The 16,730-nt window shown below is 41.4% G+C and overlaps 1 protein-coding gene across 1 annotated transcript in view; it reads left to right on the forward strand.

Annotated features, from left to right (window-relative positions):
• Positions 1–16,730, forward strand: part of malrd1 (MAM and LDL receptor class A domain containing 1) — a 180,725-nt gene that overhangs the window by 112,912 nt on the left and 51,083 nt on the right. Inside the window, 3 exon segments of the mRNA XM_042332367.1 lie at positions 2,551–2,731; positions 12,918–13,043; positions 16,017–16,181. Of these exon segments, the coding sequence (XP_042188301.1) occupies positions 2,551–2,731; positions 12,918–13,043; positions 16,017–16,181 (472 nt within the window).

Below are 16,730 nucleotides of genomic sequence, written 5' to 3' on the forward strand. Positions count from 1 at the left end.
ACAATCCCTTCTCTTTGCTCAGATACACTCATTAAAAAAAATATAGTTAAATTCTGCCATTATGCATTTTCCTGACAAATACATTTGCAAGCTCTGTTACTCTAACTCCAGATTTGCTCAGGCTAGACTGCAAATGCGTGCACCATTAGAAATTCATCAAAAGTGATTCGATTTAGGTCTAGAAAAGGTGCCATAAAAATGTTTGAGGACAAGCTATTGAAGAGACTACATTTTTTCAATGTGACATTCAAGGTTAAAATATCCATTGGGATGAACAAGTGTGTATAACCTACGGTTCATGCATTTCGATCTGGAATCAATAAGATGTTTGCGAAAAAGGAAGCAGACCGGCAATGAGTTACAGTATAATAGTTCAACTGAGCAATGCTGATGGCATCAAAAACATGACTGTTGGCAGTCTAAAATTGAATTTATGCATTATTCTCATAGCCAGATATTTCCATATTAATGTGCAAGAAATGGTTTATTTTTTAAATAAGATTTGTTTTCCTTTTTGCATGAAGTTGAGTGAAGGAGTCAATATTTATAGATTAAAAAATAGTGTCAACATACATAATATTTTGAGCAGAAAGGTTCAAGGTTTTTTGGTCTGTGCTGAATTTAGTTCCGCAGGCACAGTACAACAACTTGCATTTATATAGCACCCTTCACTCGGAGTAGCATCCTGGAGCGCTTCACAGTGGCGGAGTCAGACAATGAGCCATGGGGAGAGGAGGGTGAAGGTTACCATAAGTACGATCAAAAAGGAAGGTCTTTAGGTGGGAATTGGAGGTGGGGAGTGAGGGGCCAAGGCAGAGGGATTGAGGCAGAGAGTTCCAGAATTTTGGGGCATGGTGGTTGTGCCTTCAGCCACAGCCACCGATGGTGGAATGGGGAGGCGCAAGGGACAAATTGGATGCCGGAGCCAGCAGAACAGAGGCAGCGAATGATGGAGTGGGGGGTAAACAGGTCAGATAGGGAGGGAAGTGCGAGGGAATTAAGTGATTTGAAAAAGAGTGAGAGGAATGTGAAATCGATCCATTCAGTGACTGGGAGCCAGTGGAGCCTGGCAAGGATTGGTGTGATGGGGGTATGGAGTTTGGTACGGGTGAGTATCCTTGTGACAGAGTTTGGGATTAATTGAATTTTGGGTATGGTGGAACTGAGGAGACCAGCGAGGAGGGCATTGGAATATTCCAGTTGGGAAGTGACGAAGGCGTAGATGAGGGCTTCAGGGTGTATAATGGTAGTTATACGTATTATACCAGAAAGTGTTCCTTTACCCAGAGAGTAATCAACAACTGGAACTTGTTACCAGGAAAGATGCTTGAGGCCAGGACATGGGATTCATTTAAAAAGTAGCTGGATACTGTGATGGGAGATGGCAGAGTGGGTATTCTAGAAAGATGAGATCAAAGGGACAGAAGAGCCTTCTTCCTCCAAATTATTCTTGAGACCTTGTGTGTTAAGGAGGCAAAATCAACCAAGGGTTCCCATTTCTAGTTACTTTTGGCTGATGCCCTATTGGAAAACACTTGCGCATAAATGTTAGAAGATTAAGGATTTACTGTGATGTTCTTGGTCCCTCCCTCTAGCTCCTCTTCATTGGTCTTGTGGCTTCATGGCTTTCACTCTCTGAGTTCAAGTATAGATTCATTCATATGTCTCCAATTCATTTACACTGCCTTCCCTCTCATTTTCACCCACAAAATAAACACAGCCAATTCACTTTATAGTATATTCTGTCAAGTGCTTTGAGACATCTGGAAGACGTGATAAGGCACTATATCAAATGCAAGAATTATTATTATTAAAACTGGCCACAGGAGCTGAACAGAGCAGGGAGCTCAATTGTTTCCAAGTCAAAAAAATTAAAGATTTGGAAAGCTGAATCTTCTTCAGTTCTGAGCCACAGAACCATGAGCTTATGTATTGTTCTGTCTGATACCTTTTTATGCCTGCAAGTCAAAAGTGCTGTGAATAGAGTGCTGCTCATTGCACCAATTCAATGGAGCATCAATATGTTGATCAGCCTCCGAGTTACAGGCACTTTACTGGAAATGCAGAACTCCTGTATGATAACACCACAAGCGAACAGTAAATCGTTGTAAAATCGACCATTCTATTATTGGAGACAATGCTAGTACGGCTTTGGTACTGGTCGGTGTCAGTTTCTTTACAGCAAACACAGGTTCCTAGTTGTAAGTGTCTGTTGGTCAATGCAATGTAGAATGGAAGCTTTGTAACAATATTCATTGTGAATTACTCCAGAAATTCCACCTGGTCTTAGTCTGTAATCTTAATGTTATTTTAAATTTAAGATCATGCAATTAAATTCAGTCTTAATTTGGAAGCCAGGTCTTTTTTAAGAACTACACTAAAGCTGTTCGCAAATTAAGACTGAATTTAAAAAATTCCACAATTCTGCATGATCTTACATTTTATAACAAAATGGTCAGACAAAGTGTAATTTTGAATGCATAGAATCCAGTTCTACTATGTTTTCCAATATAGTGTATCATAAATATATTTTTCGTTTACTTTGTACAGACTGACAGGTATCTTTACAAAGTATGGAGTGGAATTGGGAGCCAGGGCGATGTGTGGAACAAGGCCTATGTACCACTGAAAAAGTTGCGGAATTTTGAAATTATATTCGAAGGAATTCGAACCCATGATTTTGGTGGTGGAGCAGCTATCGATGACATTCAGTTTACAAACTGTACCTCAGGTCTGTAGCAGAATTTCCCTCATGTCCAGTGATGTCTTTCTGCCCTCTAGACATGTTCACTCTTTTATTAATAATCTATACTTGTCAGGGCTTGAACATTCTCATGTTCTCAGGCTTGAGACAACAACATGTGTTCTTATCAAGATCATTGGAGTAAAATTTAAAATTGTGCAGATCTTGGAAGCTCACTCAAACCAATATTCTGCACCAATGCCCAAAACAATTTGCATTTATATAGTGCCCCTTACGCAGGGCCGTGTCCCAGAGCGCTTGTCAGTGGTGGAGCACGATTCTGAATTGGGGGGAGGGGGAAGTGACCGTAGACTAGAGTGCCCTTCAGTGATTGTGAAAAATTGACCTCTGAATTACAACTGTTCTCCCAGATTCCACACAATCTTAAATTTAAAGCAATTAATATACATAACTAAGAACGTGAGGAATTTCTGACTCCAGGTGGTTTTCTTTCCAAACATCTTTAAGTCCTCTTTAGAGATGACTCGCTAAGTTGAGATGCTTCCTTTCATTTTCTTGCTATAAGCACCACTGCAGTCCAAACCCCACAAATTCACAAGACTGGTTCACCTGAAGAATGTCCTTCGGCCCACTTAATCTCATTCTTCCCAGAGTACCCACCCTATTGTCTACCCGCACACACCAAGCTTTTATTAAAAATGAGTCCAGAGTCCTGACCTCAACCACTCATCCTAACATACAGTTCCAATTGGTAAACAACCTCTGGGTAAAGTAAGTAATTCCTGAAGTCTGTTCTGAAATAGCCCTTTGCCAACCTAAACTGTGATCTCTTGTTCTGCCATCTCACTGCATCTGACGGTTCAAGCTTCTCCAATGATCTAAGCCTCTACAATGCATTCTAAACTTTCCTATTATTTTACTCCTAGCTAGATGCTCCAAGAGGTACTTTCACCTCAGATTAGGCCACATTAGCAGGTTTGGACTCACAGGACATTACAGGTACTCTTAATGTAATTACTAACCAAAGCAACTGCAGTTTGTTTCCGGAGCAAAGACATTGTTACTGTATGTTAGGATGAGCAATAATATTTTACTATTACTACTTACATAGAGTTACATACAACAACAATTTGCATTTATATAGCAATGTTCACGCGGGGTAATCAGCTTAGCGGTGGCGGAGCTTCACACTGTACCAGGGAGAGAGGGGAGATGATTAACCATAGGCATGGTCAAAGATGAAAGGTCACTTACAATCTGAAAATAGCAAGGGGGGGGCAAGATGGAGGGAGTGAGGCAAGGAGATCCTGGGTTTCGGGGTTTAGTGGCTGAAAGCATGGCCACCACTGGTGGAGCGCAGGGGATGAGGAATGTGCAGAAGTCGGTTGAGCGAGGGGGGTGGATAGAGGAGTTGGGTAGAGGTAGGCAAGTACTAGGGCCTGAATTGATTTGCGAGTGAGTGTGAGGTTCTTGCAATTGATCCATTGTGCAACAGGGAGCCAGTGGAGCCTGGTAAAGACTGGGGTGATGGGGGGGTGGGTGCAGTTTGGTTTGGGTGAAGATACGGGCAGGGATATATATAATACATCACATGATATAGCACAGAAACAGACCATTCGTTCAAAATAATCTGTACTTGTGTTTATACTGCACACATGCTCTCATTCTTCCGGTTCACCCCTTGTACCCCTCTGTTCCCTACTTCTGTTGGGAAAAAGCCAGATCCTGCAAGATTTTATGATAAAAGGGCTGAACCCTGTTTTCGTGGTTTATGTGCAAATACAACACTTAGGAAAACCACAGGCACATTAATAATAAACTCTGATCAATTCCAACGGCACAGATCAATGCTGGGTTTCAGCTGTACCTGGTTCCTGACTGCTGAAACCTCCTACACTGTTCAGATGAAGACTTTTACAAGAGAACTACATAAAATAAAACTGGTCATTATTCAGCAGAAATAATTCTTCATGTAACCATGTATTGACTTAGTTTTGTGTCTGGGCATTAAAAGCTTTTGGCCAGCACACTCTATTCATGCATTATCTGAAGCTAATTGATACTGACCCTTTGCTGTTTAATAGACCGATGCTATTAACAGTGTCAGTTAACCATACTTAACTCGCATAGTCAACATTACTGCCAGTAGTGCAGGGCTACAGAGTATGTTTGTGGCTACCTTGCAGTTGTGAATGTTAACACCCCACAAGCTCCCAATCAAGTGGGTGACAGTTGTATTGTAAAGCCTCTGGAAAACAACAGAAGAAAAATTGAAAGATACTTCCTATCAGGCAAAAATCATGTTTCCTGTTATGTTGCTGTTTGCATTATAATATATAACCACTTCTAAAGGGATGAATGACATTTTGCATTAATTGAAGGAAGTGATGTTATTGCTTACAGTGGAACATTTTCTATTATTCATAACAGTATCAGCAATGACCACTACCTGCCCCATCAACAGTGTTCCAGCACCAAGATTACTCCATTTCAGAGAAGCAAACCCTTTTGCCCTGTATGTCAGGACTTGGAGTTCATATAGTCTATGATGGCACACCAACGTAGTGATGTGGGGTGTGCTGCATTGTTGGAGATGTCACCCTTCAGATGGGATGTTAAACCAAGGTCCCATCTGCCTGTTCAGGTGAATGTTGAAGTTCCCATGGCACTATTCGAAAAGAGATGGGAGTTTTCTCCCTGTGTCCCGGTCAACAATAATAAGGCACTATATTAAATACAATTATTCTTATTATAATTCACTTCATGGCTGTTTGGGTGACATTGCTGTGTGCAAATTGATGGCCATGTTCACTCACAGCCATTACATTTTACAACATATCCTGTGAAGCGCTTTGAGACAGCCACTTGACGTGAAAGGCATTATATCAAATGTAAGAATTATTATAATTGCCAGTGTGGTATTTTCTATTTCCCACATGATTGTAGCCATATTGGGGTAGTATTTGCCAGGTAACAGCACCACCTTAAAAGGTTGTATATAATGTCCTTCTGAGCTCAGAAAGTCCTTTGTATTCATGGGCGCTAATGTCAGCAAAATGCCTGGCAGTGGTGTACCTAATACAAATGTTGGCATTGGATACAGTCTTAACTGTTCCAGGCAGCAAAGTCTGAGCTTTTGGAAATGGTATAAAGCCTTTGATTTATATATATCAATCATGTCTAATACTATTAAGATCTACATTCCATCCCATCATATGCCCCACTGCTTCAAAATAGTTCTGACCTGGTCAGGTCCAGCCCAGCTGTCATTTCAACTCCATTTCCCAAAAACATTATTTTAAATTATTCATAGTGTTTATTCTGAATCATTACCAGTGAAGAATAGGAAATCTACAACTGTGTTTTCTTATTTTTGGCCTCCTGTAGATTCTAAAGAATCTGGAACGTTGAAGGTAGCTCCGATCATGTTATTCTGGCTCAAGGAGCCAGAATAAATTACTAACCCACTGTCGAAGTCAATGCATGACTTCAGATTACAGCACAAATCTGAATGATATACGTATCCAGGGGGAAAACCCAGAAGTTCCAAGGCTGAAATTGAAATAGATTTTCAATAATTTTCCTTGTTATATTTCACTGCTTGCAATTGGGAAATTTAGCACCAACAGAAGAACTGATGGATAGAAGGAACACAATGATTCATATCAGTTATGCTAATTCATTGTTTTTGTTCTAATCTTCACAAAGACGCAGATCAGGTTTTATCTGGTCTACAACTTGCTGATGTCTGACCTTGCACTTGCCCTGGTCCTGATAGTTAGAGTGAAAGTAATAAAATGTAGGGATGAAGGGTAGCAGTGGGCATGACTTGGAGAGGTTGGAGTGGTGGTGGACAGGGGAAATTAGATGACTTTGTAGCTGATATAGGTACTTGTGGGAGGAGACTTAGACACCTCCTCCCCAAAAGAAATAAAAGAAAACTCTGAATCTTACAAAGAGAGAATACAATAACAACATGACACTTACAATATGATTGATCAAGGTCAATCAATGTACTGAGATCCATCCGCAGTATTGTAAAGGTGTTGTCACTTGTTTCGATTTACAATAAAATGCTCTTTAGATTCATGATTTTGCCATGGGACAGTTTCACACTCATTGAATACATCCAGTAAATGGCTAATCTAATTCATGGCAATCACATCCAGGGCAGCCCCATTGGTGTAGTGGTTAGAGTTGCAGATTACCGACAGGAGCTTGCTGGTTCGAATCCTGATCTGCAGTGGCTTTGCTGGTTTTATCCAGGGCTGTATGAGGAGACAAAATTGGCCCTGTCCCTCCCAGCATTAGGGAAGGGGGAAATCAGCCAGGATTCCTGCTCCTGGTCACTCTACAGCACCTTATACTGGTGGGAAAAGGTCAGGTTCAGCTGTGCCATGCTTTATAGTCGAGTAGCCTGTCAACACACACACTGTCGAGGCTTACACATAAAAAGTGGCCACTTAGATGGGATACCAGTGGACAACCAGTGCACATAAAAGTACACCTCAGCAAGAATAGGCTAGATCAGGACCAAAGGTCAGCATGAAAAAAATTAGAAGAAAATTGAACACACTAAATTAAAAAACAAATTACATTCAAATCTTACCCCCATATTTCTCTATCAATGTAAATTAGCTTGAATCAAAGGACATTCATTAGCAGTGATGCCTTTTCTACATCAATTTTTTTCACTACATCCAATTATAGTGGGAATGCTATAATATGTTTGAATTTTTAGCAATCATCGTAAGGCAGATCCAATTGTATAGCATAGTTCATGTGTCTTGTTCAATTGTACACTTGCTACATTGATCCACGTTATAGTGTAACAACTAATACTTGGTCAAAATCTATTTTGAATGTCACCTGATCAAAAAGCTTTACACCATCCGCAAATTATAGAAGATTACAACAAATACCCTTCTCCAAGTTATGAATGGTTTTGATGCAGTGAATAGAAAGCGGCTATTTCCAGTCATCAGCAAGTCAGTAACAAAAGGCTGCTTGCTTTATTACAATAATTGAGGATCTTCAGAAGAAAAAAGGCAGGTTGGAATTTTTTTATTATTAAACGGAGGATTCATAAATTGTGAAATTTTTTTTGTAAATAGCTGTTGAACCTGAGTCGTCAAAAGCATTTTAAAATTAGATGAATATTTGTAAATATTCTATGTTCTTTAGTTAATAATAATAATGATTCTTGAATTTAGTATTGTGCCTTTCACATCAGGAGAACATCTCAAAACTCTTCATGGGATTTATTGTGAAGTGGAATGGCTGTGTATTTTTTGGCAAATGTGACAGCCCATTGGAACACAACAATGTCCCACAAACAGCCATGACCAATTGTAATTGGGAATTGTTGTGCAGGACACCAGGAGAAATATCTTCTTCTTTTGAATAGGGCCATGGGATTTTTAACATCCATTTGAATAGGCAAATAGGACCTCAGTTTCAACATCTCAGAAGGATGGCACCTCTGACAATGCAGTGATCCCCTAATGCTGTATTGAAGCATCAGTCAGGACAATGTGAATTCCAAGTCCTGACATAGGTCTTGAACTCACAATCCTCAGACTCAGAGGTGAGAGTGCTACTAATGGAGTCCTGTAGCTCAGTGGTTAGAGCACACGCCTCGCAAGCGAGAGATCTGGGTTCGATTCCCAGCAGAGTGAATCATTGGGCAAGGTTTCAGTACTCCACGCACCTCTGTTTACCTTGCGGTAAGTAGCAACCCAGTTGTTAGTCAAATAACGGATTGCTTTTCCAGGGGTAATAATTCCTTCAAAAAAAAATAATTGGTCACTCAATCCATGACTGTGGGACACTGCTGTGGGTAATTGGCTAATGCGTTTCGCCCACAAAATATACAGTCAATTCACTTTACAGTATATTCTGTGAAGCGCTTTGAGACGTCTCAAAGACATGATAAGGCGCTATATCAAATGCAAGGATTATTATTATTATTACTAACTGATCCAGGCTGACACACAATGTTTGTATTTGAAATAGTGCCTTATAATGTTGAAACATCTCAAAGTGTTGTGGCTGTTTTTCATATATTTTTATATATATATATATATATAAACAAATGCAGCAGCTAGTTTTTGTACAGCAAGGTTCCACAATCAACAAGGAAACTCCCTTCTCTTTGTGGACAGTGTGTTGGGATCTTTAACTTTCACCCAAACAGGGATACAGGAACTCTTCTCACATGGAGGACTGCACCTCTGACAATGCCACATTCCCCGAGGCCTTGGTTCCAGGTCATCAGAACCTAGATTTCACCTCTCTTTGCAGATTAGCCCAAGAAAGTAAATATTGAGCAAAATAAGAAACTTTAGAAGCCACTCTAAGGCTTACAATAGAAACTTAATTTGGTTCACTACATTAAGATGGTGGCAATTTGGTGTGAAAACGGAAGAGCCCACTTACCGGGAGGGTTGTGCAGCCACCTAGTTGTTGCTTATGCCAGCGTAAAGCAACACTAATAATGCTTACAAAATTGTAAACTTCATCCCTATTTATAGACTGTGCCATAATACAATGCTTTCCATTATGTAGTGACCTTTAACAGATGTAGACCAGTGAACAATAACAATCTGGAGTAAAGTAAATTGTTCAGTAATTCAGCTTTTAGGAATTGCATTGTTTTGTTGATAAGTTGTGCTAGGGACGGGGGTGGCTTTATTAAAGTGTTACCTACAGTATTGGTAAAAGTACAGCACCTCACCAAATGTGCAGTGATTTTCAATCTCCCCGTAGTAGTCACCTTCCACATAAGCAGAGCTTGGCATACACCATGGGCAAGAGTATCCAAACCAAGCTGAGATTTCCATTATCCCGCCTATACATGGAAATTCCAAAGATAGATTGTTGGAATTGAATGCACACTCTCTCCTTGGAGGGACACATCTCGCTTAGCTAATTAGGGAAAGAGCTAAGGCTTCGGGACCCCAGAGTGTGCATTCGGGTACTGCTGGAGTCTCACCAGCTAAAACTGCAAAGATTGCCATTGATATTACTGTTTGGCAAGCTTTCCCGTTGCTTGTCCAGCTAAAGCCACCCTACCTGTTAGGGCTTTGGCTTACAGGGTTAACAGGAGCTGAGTGGGACTCCCTGTTCCCAGTGACTGGTCTACCCTTCCAGGTCCTGCTGAGCCAGGCTGGCTGTGCTATCATCAGCAGTGCCCTGGAATACTGCAAGGCTCAGGAAGCGGACTACTGAGACCGCCAGAGAGGGTTAGCTCGATTCTGTTGCCAAACATTTCACCCCGGAGCCAGTTCAGCTCCAAGGTGAACCCACTTACCTCCCCCCCCACCCAAGGAGGATAGCCACCAGTTGGTTATTCAACGTCCAACAAGCGCAGGTTTGAGCCCTCACTAGGTGAATGGTAGGTACCAGGAACTTCCTGCGAACTTCCCGTTGGGCAATACAGCTCAGCATGAAATGGGTGAGAGCATTGCCACTGTCTTCCTGTCCACATCTCAGGCACACGTCCCTTTCTATTGAGTGATGGCTCCACCAATTGGAAGTGCAGAGTTTAAGCAGCAGCTGTTTACCTCTCTGAAGGCCAACCAAGGTGGATTCCAGCGCTGGACTCACAAATGCGTGTTCACAAACCAGGACTCTAGGTAACACCTTCCAGGGACTGTCGCCCCAAGCCTCATAGTTTCCTCAACAGCTATCTGGCAGACATCTTCCTTCAGGGTGGTGTCTGGAACTGAACATGAAAATGTTGCAAAGGAAATGTTTACCTTACATTAAGCAATGGTTCTTTTGGAGTTTTGGCTTCCTGTGCTGTTTTTAAGAGTTTTATGATGGCACTGCAGGATTAAATGGCTCCATTATCAGCTACACAATGCAAATTGCAAAATGTTGACAATTTTTAATCAAAGCTCTTTATCATGTTCTTAACTTGCTAACTGTGTTTGAAGATACATAGTATCGTAGAGCACTTTGACACATCCTCCTGATGTGAAAGGCTCTCTATAACTGTAAGTTGTATTTTCTTGTAAAGTGGTTCCAGTCTATTTTGTAAATGTGTCACTTACCTTGTAATAATAGATTAGAATTATGCTTCTGTACAGAAAACAATATGCACGGGCAGCATTCATTGTTTCACAATTCCTATATTCTAGTAGTTTATGCAGAGACACAGCAGTGGGACTTATCTCACCGATTCCCGTGGCCAAGCTCACATACATACAGTAGTTACCTGGAAAGATGCCTTTGTATGTAGATGTTAAAAGAATCATTACCAAACTGAAATCCTGGGGAAGTACAGTTCAGAAAGTGGAGTCGGTGGAGACCTGATGATCTGGAAGTCAGCTCAGTAAAAATGACCAACATCTGGATCATCACATCACTGCTGTGATGCCACTTCCGAGTTTTGCACATAGGAAGTGATGTTGGCTGCAACCTGATGACCTGGAAGTTGAAAATTTTCTAGCACAGGAATTAGCCAGTGAGCAAAGGAGGGCATGCGCAGTGAAACCAGCTATCGCACCTCCTTTTAGTGTAGGTTCAAATTGATTTGATGCGCTGCGATACAGTGGCCCCCACTGTACTTGTAAAGAGAAGGGACTTTCTCATGGTGTCCTGGCACACAATCGTTCAGTCAAATTGTCATTCACCTTTAAGTGCTCCAAAACACTACCCACATGAAGAGCGCTATATAAATGCATGTTGTTATTGCTGTTGTAGCTGTTTGTGAGACTTTGCTGCGTGTAAAATGGTTGCCATCTTTACCTACAAAAAATAATCAGTACAAATGACAGGTATGATCTATGCAGAACTTTGAGAGGATTTGATGTTACTAGTGCTGTGAAAAAATATTATACCCGAGTCAACTAATTAGCTTTATTAGTTGCTGCATCAACTAATAAAGCTAAAACAATCAATTCTACAGAGCTGAATAGTAAACTGCAACATTCTCTGGCACTGAGTCAAAAAAGATGATCTCTTCCAGAGAGTAGGCCTATTGCAAACTTCATGTGATTTCAACTACATAGCTGAGTTCCCCAAAGAGCATGTCATGTGGTTTTCCCTTGCTTGCGCTCAATTTAAAATTCATCTCGGTGGGCTTCCTGAGGTTACACTGCTGACCTGAGGTAGGAAGATTCATTGAAATACATGCTTGTTGCTTGCAACTTTCTATCTTTGTTAAAATATCCAGGGGGCAAAAACACACAGGAATACCTCCTTGTTAAGCTTACAATGTACAATTGGCTCAATGACATAATGGCAAGCTTAATTGAATACAGAGGGATCAGTGCTTGGTAGAAATGTATTGATTATTGATGAGACTTAATTTAGAACAGAACAATTGAACTCTTTTTAAAAAAAAGTATTACTTTCTGAATGTGAGGTTACTGCTAATACGAGTAACAAAAGTAATCAATGTTAAAATGGCTTATTCCAAAATTAGTGCTATATAAAAGTGGGGGGATATGTTAGGGGAGGTGAGCTGGTGGAAGTCTACATAACAACAACAACAAAAACAAATTGCATTTGTATAGCCTTTCACATCACAGTCACTCCACTTTGCAATATATCATTTGAAACATTTTGGGATGTCCTCCTGTTGTGTAAGGATCAATATTTATTATTTAACTGGCGGTGAATTGCTACGTTTTGAAAACAGGAAGTTCAGTACCATTGCTCCATATTTACCATCGACATTGAGACATTGGAGCTGTTCATCTCTGACAATAACCAGGGAATATTTGATATGATAAACATCACACGAACCAGGAACTTTGTGGGTAAGCACATAGTTTGAATAATTGGAAATCACAAGTACACACAGCCACAGTGCCAACTGAGAAGATACACTTTTACTATAGTGCAGTTCTGTGTCAGATCCTCTCTCTAAATTTCTATTTCAATCTGTGACTTTCTCTATATCTCCCTCTATTTTGTTCCCTAACTCTAACTGAATTCTTGGCAACCTCATGTACATGTATACAACTTTGAACATGCACACAACCCAATTTTGTTTTGCTAATATCTCACATCTACTTCTGCATCAGAGCCAGGTGTGACTAATTGAACATTTGAATAATCCCAGCACCTTGGAACGTCCTCCCGATGTGAAAGGCACTATATATAAATAAAATTTGTTTTGGTTGCCGTGAGGATAACCAGCTTTCTGCTATTGCTGGATTGACCCCATTTAACTCAGTTGTACTCTGCTGTATTTCAGAAGAATATTTACCAGGTTTTTGCCCAGCGGTCACTGATTTCATCTGTCAAAATGGTCAGTGTATCAAGTCCGACCTGGTTTGTGACTACAAGCCAGACTGTGACGATGAATCGGATGAATCTGACTGTTGTAAGTAGTCTTAACGTTATTGCTACACAATGCACCTGTTATTCTCATCAGATTTCCAATATAATTCATTGGGTTATATTATATACGTGAAAAGCGCTATATCAAATGCAAGGATTATTATTATTATTATTACAATGCAAAATTACATTTGCAAAGCGCCTTTCAGATCGGAAAGACGTCCTAAGGCACTGAATAGTCAGGGATTAAGACCCGAGCAGGGTGGGAGGTCGTTTGGGATCAGGGAGGATGGAGGGCAGAGAGTATAGAAGCATGGCCAAAGGCACAGTCGAAGAGGAGGGTCTTGAGGTGTGCCTTGAAAGAGGCAAGGGAGGGAGTGAGGCGAAGGGAATGTGGGACGGAGTTCCAAAGGGTGGGGCAGAGAGGCTTAAGGCCCAACCACCGATGGTGGGGCGGGTTGGTTGGGAGTCATGAAGCAGGCTGGAACCTGCTGAGCGGAGGGAGCGAACAGGTTGAAAAGGGGTTAGCAGGTCAGATAGGTAGGAGGGGGCAAGGCCATGGAGGGCCTTGAAGGTGAGCATGAGAATTTTTAACTTGATCATCTGAGGGATGGGGAGCCAGTGGAGCCAGACGAGGGTGGGTGTGATGGGATCACAGAGCCTGGTGCAGGAGAGGACACAAGTGGCAGAGTTCTGGGTGATCTGCAGCTTGTGGAGAGAAGAATTGGGAAGGCTGACAGGCAGGGCATTCGCATAGTCGAGCCTGGTTGTAATGTGGGCATGTATGAGGGTTTCGGCAGCCTTAGGAGTGAGGCAGTGGCGGAGTTGGCCAATGTTGAGAAGGTGGGGGAAGGCAGAGCAGGTTATGACATGGATGTGGGGGAGAAAGGACGGTTGAGGGTCAAACAAAATGCCAAGGTTCCTGACTGGCTCAGTGAGGTGGAGTGGGCATCCTTGGATACTGATGCTGTCAGTGCCTGCGGTGAGGAGGCACTGACGCAAGCCAATCAGAAAAACCTTGGTCTTACTGACGTTCAACTGTAGAAAGTTAGCTCTCATCCAGGACTTGATGGCAGTCTGTCAGGACTTCAGTGGTCCTGGAGTCGAGGGTGGAGGCAGAGAGATAGAGTTGGCTGTCATCCGCATACACGTGGAAGTTGACCCCATGTCTGCAAATTATGTCACCAAGAAGGAGCATGTACAGATTGAAGAGGAGAGGACCAAGGACAGAGTCCTAAGGAACACCCTGCGGAACCATGAAAATTCCACATCAGATTCTCAGACACAAAAGACTAATGTCTTTTCTGTTTCTTTGCACTTCAATGCGTCTTTCAGTTGTTCACATATAAACATTTGAACCATAATATTGAAACTCTAAATGCAAATCACTGCTGGATAAAGCAGCTGCACTTTGAAGAAAAAGTGCTGTATCCACGGAATAAATTGTGACCTCCTTCTTGTCTCTGAAGTTTCATTAGTGAAGATTTTTCAACCTTGTAAGCTCTGTTGACTCTGCATATGAAGATGCACATACGACATTGATGTGAAAAATATATCAAGACAGTTTAATTTTCCATGCACTGTGATCCATTACATATTCAGAAGTTGCTGATGGCAGCTGATGGCAGCTTCTGACTTTGATGAAACGGCTTCTTAAGTACTTAAATTATTAAAATGGGGACAATTTAGCTGCTTCTATTAAAATAAAAGCTCTTCTCTCCAACTTTGTCAGATAGGAGACGTCAATTAGGGCGGACTTGATAGACCCAATAGTCTGCTTCTGTTTATGTTTCTAGTCAATAGTTTTATTCTTTTGGCAGATTTATACCTCAAAACTTCTAATGGTGCCTAATATGTAGGTTTTCTGATTCCTTAAATAAGGAATCTGAAAATGAGACTTATGAAGCAGCCCATAGAGATTCCTAATACAGACCAGTCAACCTAGCTCAATGGCAGGATTTGAACGAATAGGACCTGTCTCTGGGGCCTGAGGTTCTTCATACTTGACTCCTTATAACCCCGCAAGCCAAAGCCATCATGGGTAAAGAGTAGTCCTAGCTAGACAAGCAATGGGAAGCTTGCCAATGTTTACAATGGTGTGTTTAAAAAAAAGAATAATAATTTGGTCACTCAATTCACCACTGTTTGTGGGACACTGCTGTGCACAACTGGCTGCTGCGTTTTGCCCACAAATATACAATCAATTCACTTTACAGTATATTCTGTGAAGCGCTTTGAGACATCTCGAAGATGTAAAAAGTGCTATATCAAATGCAAGGATTATTATTTATTATCACTACACTTCTGGTATGATCATGCTGTAAATGAACCTGCACTATACTGAAAATATTATAGCAGAGTCACCTGTACACAGAACTCAATAGGGTTGTTTTGAAAACTCTTCAGAATCATAATGGGTTTCTGCATATATCAGACACCTGGCAGGAGAAAAGACTCCTGGGAACTCTGCTGTGGCACAATCCACTTTTGGAGCAAACTTTAGGTTGACTTGCAGGTCAGTGTGATGTGCGTGATGTATTTCCATTTATCATAAAATTTATCATAAAATATATCCATTTATCACTATGATTCCCAGGACAGTTATTCTTCCATGGTAACTGATAAGCAATTAAACAGTCACTCCTCTTTCTTTCTCCCTATTCCTGTCTGATTTGTGGGGTGATCTGCCTCCAATTGTCTGGCTATGGCGCTCAGTGACTGACCAGTAGGTCATTCACAAGCATAAAGCAGAGCCCTCCCTGTGGGGAATAGCTCAACCTCCACTTGCCACATCCCTATGAATGGGTATGCCTCAGACCACACCACAGCGACCACACCTCAGTGACTGCACCACAGTGACTACACCACAGACGACACTACAAGTGACCACAGAGCAGTGACCACACACCACCGTTGTAAAGGATGGGTGATTGGATTTAAATTTCATATGGATTGATTTGAATCACAAGTTGCACTTTCTAACCATTTTTTTATTGTGACCATTTTCCTTCTTCAGCACAGTTTGTGAACATTCCAGGAAGCTGTAGCTTTGATGGGCCTGACACAGGATTCTGCATTTCTGACTGTGGCTTGGTGCAAAACACTGACGATGACTTTAACTGGACAATTGGGTATGAAACCATCTCCACGGAAACCGGTCCCATCACCGACCACACGCCTGGTAAATACTTATAGTTTAAAAATCCATAAAATTGTATCTAGGAGATCCAAAGGAAAAATTGACTATTTTCAATGAATAATAATCTGGATGGAAGGAGGTAAATTCTCCTGCAGTTTGTCCTTCAATGGTGTCAGCCTGACACAGTTGACAGCACTCTGGTTTCTAAGTCAGAAGGTTGTGGGTTCAAGCCTGATGCTGGGACTTTGAACTCACAGTCTTGACCTACACTCCAATACAGTGCTGGGACAGTGCTGCATCACTGGAGGTGCTGTCCTTCAGATGAGCCATTAAACCAAGGTCCTGTTGCTTGTTCAGGTGGATAGTAAAGATCCCCTGGCACTATTGGAAAGAGGAGGGTGTTTCTTCCAGGCAAACACTCCTCCAGATACAATTATTCATTCACTTCATGGCTATTTGTGGGACATTGCTATGTGCAAAATTGGCTGTTGTGTTTGGTTTACACTTTACAGTAAATCCTGTGAAGCGCTTTAGAGACATCCTGTGGATGTGAATGTTGTCATATCAAATGCAAGGTTGATTTATTTTATT

Source organism: Callorhinchus milii, unplaced genomic scaffold (genome assembly GCF_018977255.1).
Source record: "Callorhinchus milii isolate IMCB2004 unplaced genomic scaffold, IMCB_Cmil_1.0 Scaffold2, whole genome shotgun sequence".
Lineage (NCBI taxonomy): Eukaryota > Metazoa > Chordata > Chondrichthyes > Chimaeriformes > Callorhinchidae > Callorhinchus > Callorhinchus milii.